This window comes from Cebidichthys violaceus, unplaced genomic scaffold (genome assembly GCF_023349555.1).
Source record: "Cebidichthys violaceus isolate CVI_PGR_0920_01 unplaced genomic scaffold, fCebVio1.0.p SCAF_3, whole genome shotgun sequence".
Lineage (NCBI taxonomy): Eukaryota > Metazoa > Chordata > Actinopteri > Perciformes > Stichaeidae > Cebidichthys > Cebidichthys violaceus.
Genome location: NW_027176483.1, coordinates 8,514,332 through 8,531,841, shown reverse-complemented (window position 1 = coordinate 8,531,841; position 17,510 = coordinate 8,514,332). Strand labels below are relative to the sequence as shown.

At 40.4% G+C, this 17,510-nt stretch overlaps 2 protein-coding genes across 2 annotated transcripts; one reads left to right on the top strand and one right to left on the bottom strand.

The window, feature by feature from the left end:
- Positions 1-10: 10 nt before the first annotated feature.
- Positions 11-8,231, bottom strand: pidd1 (p53-induced death domain protein 1). The gene is made up of 15 exons (XM_068722368.1): positions 7,454-8,231; positions 6,822-7,235; positions 6,552-6,704; positions 6,375-6,426; positions 6,064-6,265; positions 5,429-5,578; positions 5,154-5,327; positions 4,917-5,064; positions 4,703-4,838; positions 4,473-4,623; positions 4,232-4,355; positions 3,971-4,086; positions 2,329-2,433; positions 1,817-2,013; positions 11-1,101 (listed from the first exon to the last, which is right to left on the bottom strand). The coding sequence occupies exons 1-15, from the start codon at positions 8,082-8,084 to the stop codon at positions 852-854; spliced, it is 3,003 nt and encodes a 1,000-aa protein (XP_068578469.1). The 5' UTR covers positions 8,085-8,231; the 3' UTR covers positions 11-851.
- Positions 8,232-10,286: 2,055 nt separating this feature from the next.
- Positions 10,287-17,019, top strand: pnpla2 (patatin-like phospholipase domain containing 2). The gene is made up of 9 exons (XM_068723143.1): positions 10,287-10,816; positions 12,049-12,281; positions 12,869-12,934; positions 13,829-14,038; positions 14,177-14,237; positions 14,607-14,813; positions 15,894-16,026; positions 16,249-16,371; positions 16,611-17,019. Exons 1-9 carry the CDS (start codon positions 10,630-10,632, stop codon positions 16,921-16,923), a joined length of 1,533 nt encoding a protein of 510 aa, XP_068579244.1. The 5' UTR covers positions 10,287-10,629; the 3' UTR covers positions 16,924-17,019.
- The last annotated feature ends 491 nt before the right edge of the window (positions 17,020-17,510 follow it).

Genomic DNA, 17,510 nt, shown 5'->3' with positions numbered 1-17,510 from the left:
ACTACAGGACTCTCAGCTTTAACTTTAAAAAAAACAGCTTACACATTCCTGTACTTAACAGTTTTACTAGAGATGAAAATAGTGGAAATTCATACTTACATTTTAAAATAAATCAAATGTCCTGATACGTCACTGATATGTGCTGCAGCTAAACTGGTTTCTAGGTGATCAAAGGCACACAAGGAAGACATTTAATCGACCATAAACATGGCCTCCTGTTGCACTTTCAGTAAGTAGTCCAGGCCTCCATAGTCCAACAGCTGTTTGCTCTGCCTCTTAACTTTGTGCAAAACAGCTTATCATGAGTGCCAAATTTCTGCTAAGAAATCAAAAAATAAATATAAAAATGGATTAAAAACACTCATGGTAAGTCAAAAATAATGGGATACTGAGTCAAAATGATAGCATAGTCAAAAATCTGACTTATCGAGTTTAATTAATACTTAATAACGCCAAATTTCGAAATATTAAGCTCAAATGTTGAGATGTTAAGTCACGAATATGAGGTATTAAGTCAAAATGATAACACACAAAGCACAACTATGACTTGTGACTTCATCATTTTTGATTTACTATGAGTATTTACATGTTTCACCTTATATAACTTTTCCCGACAGGAATGGGCTTCCATAGTGTTGAAAACTGAGACCGTTTTTAAAAAGTGGGAAAACAGGCCTCAGGCCATCATCTTTATGCAGTCCATCCATTATATATGTCCAGCCACCAGCTGTTAACTGGCTGCCATGATTGTGTTAAGAGAGATTTTTTTTTCCTACACCAGAACAGTTGTTTGGACAGCAGGATGAGATGACGGGGACACATTGTAAACAAACAGGTTACTCAAGTGTAAGTCAGCCATCTGCACCCAGCGTGGGTTCATCTACTCCTGTGTTACGAGGTTCTTCCAGGCCCACTCTCCTCAGTGACTCAGAGTACTTCCTCCTTCCTATACTGACAATGTCCTCAATCTCATCGGCCAGGTCTCTCCTGCCGCTCTCCATCATGGCGGCCACCAGCCTCGACGCCGCTCCCGGTCCTGCACTCCTCTGTCCCCGGGCCCAGAGGAAGAGCATGTCCAGCACTAAGGCTCCCAGGTTGTCCCTGGTGAGGACAGCAGAACATACACAATGCATTTCAAACCGGCTACAGTGACTCATGTAAATATATATATTTTGATTAAAAATATTAGCAGTTTTATACCAGCAGTATTAGCAGTATTGTATGTTTCAATTCCACTGTAGAATGAAATAATTTTCTAGATACTGAACTTAAATAAATATACATACTATATCAAAAGTACAGCCTATTCATGTGTATTTATTGGACATCTTTCATCAAATACACAAATCATTAAAATGACATGTGAATGTATTCCTACATAAAAAACCTCACATGGAAAACCATCTACGTAATGCATTTTGCAACTCCAGGATGCGTCACGCGAGGTTCTTTTCTGAGCACGAGGAGAGGGGGGGGGGGTTAGGACAGATGAGCATCAGTCTGTGTGTGTAATCTCCTGCAGTGTCCCAGATGGCTTAGTGAAGGCTGACAGCGCAGATTAAAACAATCAAAATTCTCCACCGATTCTCTCCCACTGCGGTTTGCCTTCACTCACATTACATCTCTCCAATTCCCTTTAGAGGCGTTGGCTGTGCTAACACGTGTGTGTGTGTGTGTGTGTGTGTGTGTGTGTGTGTGTGCATGCACTGGTTAAGTCATTCACACACAAAAAAGTGCATCATTCCCATTATAATTGAGCTCTGTGATTTACCAATATTGTTGAGTTCAATTTAAGGAATTTCAGCTCCATTCCTACCTGTACTTGTACTGGATGCGGTCCAGCTCCTGGTAGCTTAAGCCAAGATTGATGCCAATAACACGCCAGTCTTGTCCTATCTGAAGGGAGATGGACAGCAGGTTGGCCTCCGTCAGGTAGCCACTCTCTGGGTCACCCAGGTTCAGAGGAGGATACTGGAGCTCTTCCATTACAAAATTATTTTCTGAATTTAGAGCCTATGACAAAAAACAGAGAGGAGAAAATACGAGTTACATATAGGTAGCAGCTAACATCATTTGTTGCTTTAGCTGGAAGGAATAAACATCTAAATTAGAGTCTACATAATGTGTGTGTGGAAGAAACACCGTACATATGTATTATTTATATTCATAACCAATAGACACAGATTCACTATCACTAGGATGCCATTCACTATTCTAAAACAAATTGCACAACAGGTTTATACTACTTCATATACAATCCAGAAATGCTCAAACTTTCTACGTTATCAAATGAAACAATGAAAATAACAAAAAGTCACTTCAACTGACAGGAAGTCTCAGTGGTAAAGTTGCAAGCCACTGACTGTCAGGTCCTTTCCTCTTTTTTGCCACTTCCTCTGGCAGATTGGGAAACTCCCCTCTATAAAAAGACACCTGAGACAAAGGTAAGGAATAGATTGTCAAGGTGTTGTCCAAACAATGCATAAGTACTCTTACAGATTAAGAGTGATTACATCCATACCATAAAATGTTCAGCCTGATTTCATTAGAAACCAGTACTTTAGTTTTTTCTTTATACATTTTGATGTTGGACTTTTCAGTCTGATGTATTACGTTGAAAGGTGTATTTAACTGCTATTCATCGTGTATGGATGGATATAAATATAAGACAAAATGCACCATGGAGTTGAATCGTTACGTCTCAGTATCACAAAGGTAGTATTTAATACAGGATTGATTTGGATCATACAGAGGTTTTTACTGTCTGGTCACTTAAAGCCCCATTCACACTTGATTTATTTCTCTAGGGGACATGGGGCGATTTTAACATTGCATTAGTAATTACAGCTGCAATTACCTACAGTTTTCCTGCACACTCACTGGTTCCTGCTGTAATTTATATCCCGTACAGAGCAGCGTCCTTGTAATATAAAGTGGACCTCTGAGTTCTTTTCTGAAGAGCTGCTAACATTTTTCTTCTTCTTCTTTTAAATTACCTGGGAAGGCTTTGACTTTTGTGCAAAAATGGATTAAGTCAAAAATGTGTTTGCTAATCTGATATATGAACATGCTGACAAGTTGTGAAGGGTCTTTTCTCTATAATTCCTAAGAGGATTTATGGATGTATATTCGCAATGGAGGTATGAAAGGATATCCTCGTAAAGTGTTAGTCACAATTTTATTGTTTTTCATGTCTGTGTGCTAAGATTTAACCGAGTCATGACTCAGAGAATGTCCATGTCTATTACAGACCATATTATGTAATTTTGCAATAGTTAAAATGCCATCTGTACTGTTCAAGGGGAACTACGCCCATTTATCAAAATATATAAATGTTATTCCTATGCTCTCTCCCAAATCCAAAACCTAGAGTGCTAAAATTAAAATGTGTAGTGTCATCAAGTATAAAGTCTGTATCTACTCCATGGACAATAAATTAGGAGAGATGTTATAGAGGACACTGAGAGCACCCGGGGGAATGTTCTGGGTAGATGAGTACATTTTCTGTTTCACAACTGAAAAAAACACAATAGAATAAAGTTCATCTGAGTGTAAAAAAAGAAAACAAACATTCTGCGGGTCCACAAAATCAGTCTTCCATTCATTGTCTATGGAGCAGCTGGAGACTTTATTCTAGATGGCATCACAAGTTTGATTTTACTTTTACTTCTCTGGTTTCTGGCTTTAAGAGAGTAGCTCATGTTCACAAACTGTAATTCTAAATGCAGGATGTGCTTCCCTTTAATCCTGTTTGAATGGGGCTTGAGTGTAGATTGTAATGTACGACATGTAGATGAGTGATATATCAAATCTGTTTGTTATAATAACATGCAGAAGAGATCATGTGTAACGCAATGAAATGTGGAAATGTAGAATTCACAAAGTGATTATATGTGTGCAAACAAAACAAACAGAGTAAGGATTATCTCCAGTCACTGCACTTTGTCTGTTGAATATGATATAGTCTTACTTGTCCCCTCACTGGCCCCTTCTGACCCTGAGCTGGACAGATGTACACCTCCTTCAGATTCTTCAGGCTGGAGTAAAACACAAAACACAGTCTTCCCTCCACACAGTCTGGTCTCTCTGGGGAAAAACAAATAGGAAATCCTAATCTCAAAACTTCTTATAAAAGGCTGTTTCACAACAGCACATCATAAACCCCTGGAAGGAAAGGGAGCAGGACAGAAACATGTTTACTTAAGATAGAGCTTCAAAGAGGACTTCAGACCTGTGGTGATATCTAAGCCCCTCTCAAAGCCAGCGAAGAACTGCTCTCCCTCCAGCAGGTCACACAGGTCTGAGGGCTGAGGGCCCTCATACTGCTCTGACAGAGACTGCACCCTGCCGTCCACCTGGACAAGGAGCAGCACAACCACTGTTTCAGAGAAGAGGGCTGATGGACAGACTGTCCTTGGTGTCATTAATCTATTAAACTACACAGTTAAGGCACAGAGAGGAGAGTGGCAAACCCTGTTAGCAGGTAAACACTGCAGCATAACTTGTGAAGGATCAGTCTTCCTCTGGAGGACGAGGAACTGGACTTTAAACTGTTTCAGCCTTTGATAGACCTTCCTGACCACCCCGCTGACGCACCGCTGAGTGGTGTACCACAGCCAGTACCTGTGATGGCGCACACAAAGCTGTGTTAATACAAAGTTCATTTATGAATCAAACATACATTATAAAAACAAAAACTTACCAGGAGAAATGTGTAATGTTGAAAATGGCATACAAATAGGTGACTTTGAGAGAGACTTGCGATGTAATGTCGGTCCAGGTCTGGGCAGTGGGGTCTCCATGTAGCAGATACAAACAGGACATATCCACTGTGTGGCCTGCAGAAGCACCAGACATGTTATTACTTGCTAATACATTCTGTTATAAACATGTATAAGAGTGAAGGCATACTGTACCTGTGACTCCTGATGGCAGAGGAACCTGAACTTCGACAGCCTGTAGGAACTGTATGCTGGGGGTCTGTGAGAGGCAGAGTAGAGGGCTAACTCTGGCCTGAGGATCGCCACACAGTGCCTGTACCTCTGACACAGACACCTGCAGCACCTAAAGAAAGAGAGACAAACTAAAGCCTTGCAACACCACAGATACCCCAGCGACAAGCTGACATTAACTTCCATATAATGTAGCGTTACCTGTAGTGTTACGGTGCGGGTCTGCACCGTGGAGTCTGGGGGGAAGCGGAGCTTCACTCCATCGTCAGCGCTGGATACCAGCAGAGCTCCAGCTGGTGTAACGGAGCAGCTGTCCTTTACCGGACGGGACACTGCCATAAACCAGGAGAACTGGCTCACTGCACAGCAGGCCAGCTACAGGTACATCAAAAATATTATCACAATTTGTACTATGAGGAAAAAAAGCTGAAATAGAAGTGTAATAACTTGTTTTGCAGTGGGAGGTTTTACTTTACCCTGGCTGGACGTCCTCCAGGGCGGCTGCTGTGACTCTCGCTGCCTCTCCTCAGGACTGTGGGCAGAGTGCTCCATGACTGTCCATCAAACCTCTGCACCACCACCTCCCTTCTTTTGGTCCGATGGTGTGGCAAACACACCTCCACAGGCTGTGGGGATTACATTTATGTGATGCGAGTGCAGGAAGGAACAACAATATCCTATTAGGATCAAAACACAAAAGATTCTTTCTTTTCTTTTTCTTCTTCTAAATACTTATTTTAAGAAGTAGTCCGGCAATTTAGTTCTATACTTCCATGATATTGAGGGACTTAAATTAACAGAATCTGTGCAGCAGAGGTTGAGATATCCTGACTTTTATTCCCTATTGGGTCAAGCTCCACAAACATTGGATCATAAATGTCCCACAATGCAACTCGATAGCATTTTCCTATAGATCCTCACTGCCTGGTAAATGTCCATGTCTCCTAAACCTCACACCTTCAGTATGTAATGCAGACTTTGTGTTTTAGCTTCGTCTCTAAACCCAAACTGAGAGAACCCTGATGACATCACTATGACTTAATCAGGGTTATGGAATAACACCAAAAATGAGTGTACCAGATGTGGTACATAGACACATTTAGCTCAATACCTTTAGAAATGTAATTCCATGAGGACGAAGTTCCAATGGACGACTCAGCAAGATGTCATGCTCCTCCAGCCACACCCACTTCCTTTCTGGCCTTCTCTCAGCCCACTTCAGTCTTGTGGTTGTCACCAGGCTGCCTGGGGGGAACAGCAGCTCAGCCCCCGCTGGGAGAAACACATGACACCCAGCAGGCGAAACACAGAAACTAAGGAGCAAAAAGGAGCATGACGTCTTTAAATCGAGTCAGAAACGCTTTAATTGACAATATTACTGCAGATTGAGAAAATATGTCCATGCTAAGAGTGACACTGTACCTGTGCTGGTTAAATCCGAGGTGCAACTCTTGAATTGTCGTTTCTTGTTGATCTGGTAAGAAAACAGGGATTTAACTTAAATATGCTGAAAGCAAACGTAAACGCTGTATCTAATTACGATGCAGTCAAAAGGATTTAAGCACAAATCAATTTGAAGCCCCTTTTTTCTCTGCTCACCAGGTGTAGGAGAGAGAGGAGGAGGGGTCGGGGGTTGTCCTAAAGGATTGTCACGCACATCTATTTTCAGCAGAGGCAGTTTGTTCAGACAATGTGGGATCAGGTGGAGGTCATTGCTGGAGATGACAAGCTCCCTGAGGGCGAGGAGGGAGCCTGGGCCACAAAGAAGACGTTTAAATCGCTGTATTCATGAATTTAACTTACATTAAATTAGATGATTCAAGTTAAGTGCTCTGTCAGTGACACACCCACTCACTCATACACCCTTACCCATGCTCTCTGGTAGCTGCTTCAGCTTGTTGTGGGACAACTCCAGCTTAATAAGGTCCTCTAGAGAACCAATTTCATCAGGTAGCTGCTGCAGGAGGTTATGTGAAACATCCAGCATCTGCAGTGCTTTCAGCTGACCCAGACTCACGGGGAGGGAGACCAGCTCGTTGTCCAGGAGGGAAAGGTAGGAGAGGGAGGACAGCTGTCCGACACCAGGAGGCAAATCTGAGAGGTGGTTGTGACAGAGAAGCAAAGAGGACAGCGCAGGCAAGCTGAGGAGGCAAGGTGGCAGACAGGTGAGCTGGTTGAAGGAGAGATCCAGGTGCACCAGATGAGAGAGGTGGGAGACAGATGCTGGCAGAGTGGTGAGGAGGCCAGGCAGCGGGTCGCCCTGGGAGTCATAAAAACGGTGTCCTTGAATCAGAAAGGAAAGTGCAGTTAGAAGCAGAAAGATTTGAGCAAAGGAAGGAAAAAGACAGAGAATGACAGCCGTAAATGAATGCATTAACACAGTATTTACAGTATCTAAACAGGAGTGAAACAAGGTGAATTAAGCCATTTAAACCATCTATGATGAAAAAAAAAAAAGAAAGAAAACAGCGGATACTGTATATAATGAATGAGAAAAGTACCCCGAACAGCCAGTGAACGCAGCTCTGTCAGATGTTGTAGGACATCCAGTGCATCATCCAGGCCTGGCTTCTCCTCAGAGCCCAGTCTCAGGTACTGGAGGCCCCTCAGCGGCCCCGGGATAGACCCCCAAAGCAGAGGCAGGGCAGCTGCTCCTCCCTTGTACACATCCAGGGTCAGCCTCGTATCAGTCAACAGAGCTGAGAGCTCCACAGAAGGAGGCAAGGGGGGAGTCAAAGACAAGACAGAGGAAGACGATGAAGAGGAAGAGGAAACACCAGCGTGATTATGGGTGGAGAAGTAAGAGGAGGAGAGGCTCGATGTGGAGGGACCACATGTGTCCACGAGGCTGGAGGGAGACACGGAGGAAGCACTTCTCTCTGCCTGACTTTCAGACATCACACCACTTGAAACCGTTGGTCCGGTCTCCCTCTCGGATTTCAAATCCTGATCCTGGTGCACGAGTTCTCTGCAGAGCCTCAGAGCTAAAGTGTCCAAAGAAGGGTCAGGTACTCCACCTGTGGATGTCTGACACGCAGGCGTCCCGTCCTCTTCTCCATCCTCCGACCTACAGGCTGCCTGGTCTTCATCCTCTTCATCAGTAGCTGCCCCTTCCTCACTGTTTCTCTCCATTGAAATATATTTACATGATTATTAGCTATAAAAGTACGTATCTCTGCACTCTGTGGCTACTTTAGTGACCTCCATGTTTCTCTAATGTAGCTAACGTTTAATGTTGTGTTGTTTCCTGTTCGTCTGCCCTCTCTCGATCCCTCTCTGCTTTCCTACTTCCTTATGTCCGATAATGTTTTTAAAGAAAAAGCTCGCGTCACAGTTGCTTGTTCGTTTTTGTGTACGTAGTCCACCGGCGGGAGGCGGGTGGAGTCTAACAATTTTGTATCGTTTAAAAAACTAACGAGCCCCGCCTTTCCGGGTGTTGTTGTGTATGAAATCGAGCGCTTTGATTCTGGCACCGCCAAAGTTTCAACTCAGGGCGGGACATTTGTGTCAACGTGTGCGCTAGATGTCAGCACCTGCTCGGCCAGCGGGCAGCGCTGTTGAGTCTATTATACTACCAGAGACTGCTGCATTAGGAAGTGTGGTGTATTGAGTATATAATAGATACATATATTGTTTGCACATGACTCAGGCTGTAAAATAATATAATCACATTAAATATAAATGTTTACAGTTTAGTAAAGAGCAGTACTGTTAATGGTGCTTGTTATACAATAGATAATGTATCCTACACAAGCATCTTTGGTGATTATAATAACAAAAAATGTATTTAAAAGTAATTTTATTATTATTATTTTCTATTTCCTTTTGAACATTCAATAATTCATTCATCATGTAAAGATGTAATGAGGAAATATAATTCATTATTTTATTTTTGTTGTATAATATATCATTTTGAATTTAGACTGAATTAAGATAAAATACATTTATCCATTTAAGCAATATTAACTGAAGATATATTGCAAATTATATTCAAGTGAGCTTAAAGTGACCTCCTACATCATTTTTATTATATAATAGTTTCAAAAGTTCATCTCTGTTGTGTAAAACATTTACTTATGGAGGAAAGAATGTGTTCAGGTCAGATGTCCCAAAGGGTGACAGTGGTTCAAAGAGCTAATTTGGGTACAATGACACGATGATGACGGCTGTACTTTTTTTTTCTATTTTGTTAGACATGCATCACCTTTTGAAGCACCTTCTTGGAGCTCAGCCAAAACAACTTCTATTTGAAGTCCTTTTACATAAACAAATGTTTTTATTACAATAATACAAATAAGTTACATAACATTTTAAAAGTGTTCTTAATGTTTTGTTTTTTTTCTTAATAGATTATGTAACCTCAATGTTTTTTTTGCTATTGTTGATGTCAGCAGACTGTTTTAATCTGAACTACATTATGGTCAGCATAACTGTAACTGCTGTTATGCCCCCATTGACCCCCACTGACTTTTGGCTCCCCTGGGCAGTTGGCCCCCCACACTTGATAGAGTAGGAATATACTTGTTTTAAGATAATGAACCCTGGCTGATGGTGGTTTCACAATTGAACGTGTTCTCTAAGGAATCCTGTCCTAAACAGAACCTGGACCGGTGCCCACTAGTGAACTATTTGTAACCACATTCTGTGAATAGTTTATTCAAGGAAGTGATCCACAAAAAACAACATTTCACTGTTATTGTTGAATGCACTTCAAGTGCAACACACTTGTGATTTCATAACTATTTCTTGGGAAACCCTACTATCTTGTCCTGATTTGTAAGCAAGATGTTGCAAACCAACCAAATGTGTAAATTGTTGTGACAGCGTTTGTTACTTTGTAAAATCACCACTAACACAAGTAAAACAAGAACAGACAACCACTGCCGCAGATGGCTTTAATCGATTGTAATCAATAGGTTCATCTAGCCAAAATTGCATAGTCGGAAATCAATACACATTCTTTCTACTGATAGCAAATATTACGAAAGAAAGTCTCAATATACTAGTAACAGGCTATATTGAGACTTTCTTTGTCTATTCATGTGTAGTCTATTCATATCAACTAGGCCCTAGTTGATATGAATAGACTACACATATGAATACAAGCAGCCAGATCAATTTATAAAGGTCAAAACAAAACGCTTTGTTCCAACATGAGGACAAACATTTGACAGCTGTGTGAGTCACCGCTCGTTGACTTCACAGTGTTACAGTGGTGGAGATTCTGATTGGTCACCTGATCAACTATCTCACTTGTGATTGGTCACTTTAGCCTCGCGGTGTCAATTGTGATAGGATAAGATGGTTTACTCGGAGCCCTCCTCTAAATACGCCAACAGAGTGCAGTAATAACAACTCACCGGACACGTTTCTAGCTATTTAAACGTCGTACGGCTGTTTGTATTTATCACATCGGGTTTTAGCTGCTGCATACAGGAGTTTGTTACGTTGCCTGCACCGGAAAGGTGACTTCTACCGTTAGTTAGAAAGCTAAAAACAGTTAGCAGATAAAGTCCATTATCCTAAAGACAGCATGTTAAGAGGCGTCATTAATACAATATGGTGGTCCGGTCAGCTTCAACAAGACTGTTTTAGTTATTTTGTCGCCGTTTATATCTGAGTGTATCTGTGCCTGTGACCTTAGCCCCACTTTCCACAGCAGCGGACGGTCCCCGGTATGTTTCCTTTAGACTCGCCGTGGAACATCTCGTTTGCAGGTTGTGGCTTCCTCGGTATCTACCACGTCGGTGTCGCCAGCTGTCTGCTGGAACAAACTCCTTTTCTGGTGCAAAACGCCCGGCACATTTATGGAGCATCCGCTGGAGCTCTCACCGCCACTGCTCTGGTCACCGGGGTCTGTCTTGGTAGGTATCTGTTGAGTGTTTCAACGCTTACAGGAGGTGCAATGGATGCAGGTAAAAAAAAAAGAATACGAAAAACAAGCATTTTTGTGCTGTAAACTTGTAAGAGATGTTTTAATCTCAATGTGACTTCCTAGTTAAGTACAGATTATTTATTTATTTGTTTTATTTGTCTTATTATATATATATATATATATATATATATATATATATATATATATATATATATATATATATATATATATATATATGTGTGTGTGTGTGTGTATGTATGTGTGTATGTATGTATGTGTATATATATATATGTATATATATATATGTATATATATATATATATATATATATATATATATATATATATATATATATATATATATATATATATATATATATATGTGTGTGTGTATGTATGTGTATATATGTATATATATATATATATATACACACACATATATATATATATATATATATATATATATATATATATATATGTGTGTGTGTGTATGTATGTGTATGTATGTATAAACTGCTGAATTACAAGTACAAATGTAGCTTTTTTTTAAAATATGCCAAGTATTCAGGGTACACTGCAAACATACACTGTTACAAGTAAAAGTATAAACTTTGTAAAGTATTGGTAGGACTAGAATTTTCAGATACTACAGCTACTATAACAATGGATTGATGTTCAACAATGTGACACATGTATTTTACAATATGTTCATCTGCAAAGTAACTGGTAGCTGCAGCTGTCAGATAAAAGCAGGGAGTATAATAATAATATGTCCTTCTGATTTGTAGCCGAGTGAAATACTAAAGTGCCATAAAATGGAAATACTCAAGTAAAGAACCTCAAAACTTAGTTACTTTCTAACATGGCTTCTCGATCATGTCAAAATGAATTTACCAACTCGTCCCTTTTGAATGGACAAAGTGACAACCGTCTTCTTCTCATAAAGACACATTCTTAAAGATTGCTTTACTGGGGGGAGGTAAATATCATCCTGATTGTTCTGTAACAGAATAACTACAGTTTATTCTTTAATTATTGATTCAGCAAAAAATAGTTCAGTACAATAGCTTATAAAACATATACTCAACTGAATTCCTGACTTTATAATGTAGACAATGTACAGTTGCATGAATACCTTTTATTTATCCCAAAACTTTCTACAGGATGAACAAAGTTCTATCTTCTCTTTATGTAATCATGAACATCAACAACGTCTTCACAGGTGAGACTGGTGCAGGTATCATCGATGTTGCCAAAGAGGCTAGGAAGCGGTTCCTCGGAGCCATGCATCCTTCCTTTAACCTGGTGAAGATTATGCGTCACATGCTGCGGCGTACTCTGCCAGCTGAGTGCCACCACGAGGCCAACGGGCGGCTAGGAATCTCTCTCACCCGAGTGTCGGATGGAGAAAATGTCCTGGTGTCTCACTTCAACAACAAGGAGGAGGTGGTGCAGGTGGGAATTAAGTCTGAGTATAGGTCAATACTGATAATGTGACAGTGTTTTAGTATTTAAGCCATTTACATAGCAGCACATTTTGAGCACATTTTGAGAAATGATCATAAAGAATATGGATATGATTGTTGATTTTAGATCTGACACAATTTGTCAATTTAATTGATCAAGTAAGTAAGTCACTGATTTCAGCTTCTCAAATGTGAGGTTTTTGCTGTTTTTCTCATTTCATATAATTGTAAACTGAACATCTTGGTGTGTTTGGCTGTTGGTTGGACAAAACATTATAATGCTCTGGAAATGTATAACATTTTTCACTATTTTCTGACAATTTATAGACAAAACAAGTTAATCTGCAGATTAATCAATAGTGAAAATAGTTGTTAGTTGCAGCCCTGATGATAGGCAGTGACAGAGTGTAATAAGCAAATGTAATTTAACTGTAATGCGTTTTTTAAAATCAGAAAAAGACTGCAACGTTAAGGTATATCATGACATTTATAGTCTTACACTGTAATACCAATATCATATCAGTATATCACCCAACTGTAATTCCACCTCCAACAAGTTTCTCTTTTGTGAACTAGGCATGCGTCTGCAGTGCCTACATCCCAGTGTATTGTGGCCTCATTCCTCCCACACTGCAAGGAGTGGTGAGTAGATTCAAATTATTCAGTATGTGTGCAGTGTCCTCATGTTGTCGATATCCTATATTTGGTCTAATGAAAATAAATTAGCTTAATTACGTGAATGGAATTTAAATGAAGGCCTTCACGTTATTGCTGTTGGAGAGGTTTACTGACCACCATGCTGCATGTCCTTTATTTCCTCTCATTGTATTTTGTTGTTGTTACATTTGGCACTTTCTTCATCTGTAACTCCCCAATTCCCTCAAGAATGCGTTTGTTCTGAATGACACATGTGCGGAAGCAATGATAATGCAGTTCGTCTGGAGTCCGTGTTTATCAGAGATCTCAGAACTGAAGGGGAAAGCAGAACTTGTATTTTAAGCACAACTTGTCTTTTTTTTTTTTGCTGGACATTTCTAGAGCAAAGGTCTTCTGGGCAGTATGATTGAGTAATACCAGCGCTCCCACCCTCCCTCTGTGGCCTTTGGGTTGGGTTTTAAGGGCGTGTGTGTGTGTGTGTGTGTGTGTGTGTGTGTGTGTGTGTGTGTGTGTGTGTGTGTGTGTGTGTGTGTGTGTGTGTGTGTGTGTGTGTGTGTGTGTGTGTGTGTGTGTGTGCAGGGCCAAAATGAGAGAGTTGGCTCAGGCATCAATGTTGTTCTGTCCTCTCAGACTCGCAGTGGCTCAAATTCAGAAAAACTTTGTCACCCTGGTCTTATCTGTTGACACACAATTCATGCCTCCCACCTCTTAGTTTAAAAGTTCACCAGCTTCAATAAAAAACAAATTTCAACCAATACACAGTATATGATGTCATCATCATATCCCGTGGGATGATTGCTCTGTGGCCAAATACGATCTACAGTTAATTAATCCGTGATCTGTTTGTTCTGATGCTGATGTTTCTCTTTTATTGTTCAGCGATATGTCGACGGAGGAATCTCGGACAACCTGCCTCAGTATGAGCTGAAAAATACCATCACTGTGTCCCCGTTCTCCGGAGAGAGCGACATCTGCCCCAGAGACACCTCGGCCAACATACACGAGCTGCGCTTCACCAACACAAGCATCCAGTTCACTCTCACCAACCTCTACAGAGTCTCCAGGGCACTTTTCCCTCCAGACCCAATGGTAGGTCACCTGATTACAACCCTCCTGATGCGCACACACACACACACACACACACACACACACACACACACACACACTGATTAATTGAACAGGAGTGAACTCATTGGACCACTTGTATGTGTTTGTTTTTGAGTGCAGGTTATGAAAGCCATGTGTAAACAGGGATATAAAGACGCTCTGCACTTTTTAAAGAGGAATGGTAAGAAACATTGATTAACTTTTTCTTCTAATCTTTTCAAAATCATGTTCTGCCCTGCTTAAAATAATTGGGTGAGTAATAACAAGCCTAATTGATTTTCTGTCAATTAGGCTTGATTATCTCGTGCTAGTATGAAGACACAGTATCATCCTGATATGCTATCAGAACGGGAACATGTCAACAAGTCAATAGGCTGCTTTGGCTTGTGATTAGACTTGTATTACTCCAGTTTTTTGCATTAACATTAACATTATTATTATTATAACTAGATTATTATAAATGCGTTGAATAATTTAACTAATTAAGAAATGAACACATTGATCACAGATAAGAAAAAATTCTACTTTCACATTTTGGTTCTGTTTGCAGGATTGCTTAATTTCAATGGACCTCACAGAGAGCTGCCTCTGCTGGCTAATGATGAAGAAAATGAGGATTGCAATGAGGAAGAGGAGGACGACAAAAGTGATGAAGAGGAGGAAAAGCCAGATGTGGAAGAGGGAGCAGTCATGGTTCATTGCAGTTCCTCAATAGAGGAGCATATCTTTGAACACCTTCCACCCATTCTGCACAAAGGTAACAATGACAGAAGGAATAGTTGTGACTTCATATCTAGAAACGAAGAAAAATAGCCCTGCTTGAGCTTTCTGAAAGTGCATTTTTCAGATAATCCAATGGGTATTAATAGGTATTTATCTTTAGAAGTAAGATACTTTCATCAACCCATAAACAACGGCTAGTCATTGAATTTCTGAGATACATGGTGCAAGGACAGCTACGCTGTACTTTATATGACTACATACACAGCGCGTTGAAAGCCTTGAAAGGTATTTTATTCCACTTTATAGGCAGGAAATGGTTTCCATTCATTTCCACGTGCAAGTAATACTCTCACAACTTGCATGAGTTAGATAATCCATCATAGTTCAACATCATATCTACTTTTTCATGTGTTATGTTTGCCAGGAAATGTATGGCGCTAAATCTAGCGTGGGGGGCGTGGCATCAACTGAGAGGGGCGTGGCATCATGAGTGACAGCATAACAAAGAAGGCGCTAGATCAGAGTCAAAAGTCTGAACTGAAAAAAACCGATCTGAAAGTCAAAAAACGATTTGAAACCGAAAAAAAAAAGATTTGAATATGAAAATATAAAATCTGAAACTGAAAAATATAAGACCTCAAATATCAAAATATATTTGAAAGTAAAAATAAAAAAAAAAATTCCAGAACTGAATCCAAATTATATTCAACCCAAAAAACTTTTCATTCACTTATTTTTATTTTGAATACATTGCTGTATTTTTCAATGTTCAACACCACAACTTGAACTTTCAGGTTCAGCGCCATAGAAATGCCTATAAAGGGCAGATTGAGTAGAATAGTTGCCACTGTATTACACTGTAAAGGTAATGTTACAGAACCAGTGGCTGCCTGGATGGTAATATATATAAAACATGTTAAGTATTGTCCTTTGAGGTAATGCATACTAATTAGTTGGTACTTGAACAGTACTCTCACACCACTATTATGTTCATTGTGCTGAAATTTTAAATTTTGATATAGGTGTTTAGCTCATGAACAGTGCTGAATAAAGCAGGTTACGTCTATGAATGGTTTGAGGTCACTGTTGTGGTCATCTTTGCCTCCCTCTGCAGCTCTAGTTGAGGCCTGCATGGAGAGGAGGAGCCTGATGCAGTCGCTAAGCAACCTGCTTCCTGTCAGGATGGCCTCAGCCATGATGCTCCCCTACACTCTCCCTCTGGAGTCTGCTTTGTCCTTGACTCTCAGGTGCTGTAGGACTTGATTACAACAGCACAGTACTACTTTTTCTATGTGTACTTGGGTCTTAGTTGTGTGCAGCAAAAGTTATTGGGGTATTATGAGTAGAACTTTAATTATGCAGCAAATATTATATAATATTATTTTGGCTATAAAGGCATTAAAATAGCAGAAGAATACTGGACTTGCCTTCTGTGCCAATCGACTGACAGCGACATATCCCACGTGTAGACTTCTGGAGTGGCTGCCAGATGTGCAAGAAGATGTTGGATGGATTCGAGATCAGCTGTTAAAAGTCCTGCAGCATGTTTTTCGCCAGACCTCCAAAAGCATTTCCCAGCATGTATCTGCCAGGTAGGTGACACATAACTTGTATGTCATATGTCTACAGAGACTGTAGTTACTTGTTTTTTAAAGTTGAGCGGCGCTGCGGAGTCAGGTGATCATTCTCTGTAGGTTCATCTCTACGATCAACCTCTTTCACATCGTCTCATTGTAACTTGATACATAGTTATAAAATAATTGATTATAGCCGCTCTAATAACAATAAGTGAAATACTTACAGCTGACTCCTTTACCGTGTCCTGCTCTAGGTTTTACTGGCAGCTGGAGCTGCACCACTACCAGTCCCTCCCATCCCAGTTTAGCTCCACCAACCTGTTTCCCAACTGGGTTAATGAAAGCAGTTCTTCCGTTCTGGATGTCTTCATGCGTCTTGAACAGTACAAGAGGCAGCTGCTGTCTGGAGTGCTGTGCATCAACATGGACCTGCAAGGCTCCTTCAAAACAGGACCGATGTCACCAGATAAGAGCCCTCCCTCCGCCTTGTCCCCTGAAGGCCTCACAATGGTTGTGGTTGATATTCCACCTGCTGTCGACTCTGGAGAAACCATCAGCAGTTCCTAAGAGCTTCTGGCGGGTTTCTGCTGCAGATGCTTCATCACTGATGTTCAGATGTACTTATTCTAGACCCTGGAACATTTTTAAAGAATTTAAATCAGATATTTGTTTACACCCTGTAATTTAGATTTTTTTTTTTAAGATGCCAAGAAGACATTTGTAAGCGAAGAGCCCCTTTGTGTAGTTGATGGAAATGGTAATAATTTACCATATGTACACATAGTGTGTTAAATATTTTTGATTAATGCATGACACCGAAACAAGTCTTTAGCTACATTATTACCAGGCAAGCCCATAGACGCAGTGTGTCTGTCGGTCTACAGATGTGCATTTGAATGCAGCATATGTGCTCAAACATGTACAAACTTGAATTCCAGGATGTTACAAACATAAATGTACACTTGAAGTAGCATTTTTAAAACAGGTGAATGTTAATGTTTTTGTGGAATGTAGTCAGACTTGTATTCAAGCGCAGCGTTCCTCCTGCATTCCATTATGAGCTCTGAGTCACTTCTGACCAACAGTTGATGCACCAATCTGTTTGTTTGGTAGTTTGTTAGGTAGTAACTCCATTTATTGATGCAAGTGTCAAT

What these genes read in the sequence shown, in the direction of transcription:
- pidd1 (XM_068722368.1), bottom strand. Translation starts at nt 8,084, where the DNA reads ATGGAGAGAAACAGTGAGGAAGGGGCAGCTACTGATGAAGAGGATGAA. An exon ending in TCTGCCATCAGGAGTCACAG is followed by an intron (nt 4,839 to 4,916) that starts GTACAGTATGCC and finishes GTGCTTCTGCAG; the next exon opens with GCCACACAGTGGATATGTCC. An exon ending in AGTGTTTACCTGCTAACAGG is followed by an intron (nt 4,356 to 4,472) that starts GTTTGCCACTCT and finishes CTCCTTGTCCAG; the next exon opens with GTGGACGGCAGGGTGCAGTC.
- pnpla2 (XM_068723143.1), top strand. Translation starts at nt 10,630, where the DNA reads ATGTTTCCTTTAGACTCGCCGTGGAACATCTCGTTTGCAGGTTGTGGC. An exon ending in TTTTCCCTCCAGACCCAATG is followed by an intron (nt 14,039 to 14,176) that starts GTAGGTCACCTG and finishes TTTTGAGTGCAG; the next exon opens with GTTATGAAAGCCATGTGTAA. An exon ending in GCTTTGTCCTTGACTCTCAG is followed by an intron (nt 16,027 to 16,248) that starts GTGCTGTAGGAC and finishes TCCCACGTGTAG; the next exon opens with ACTTCTGGAGTGGCTGCCAG.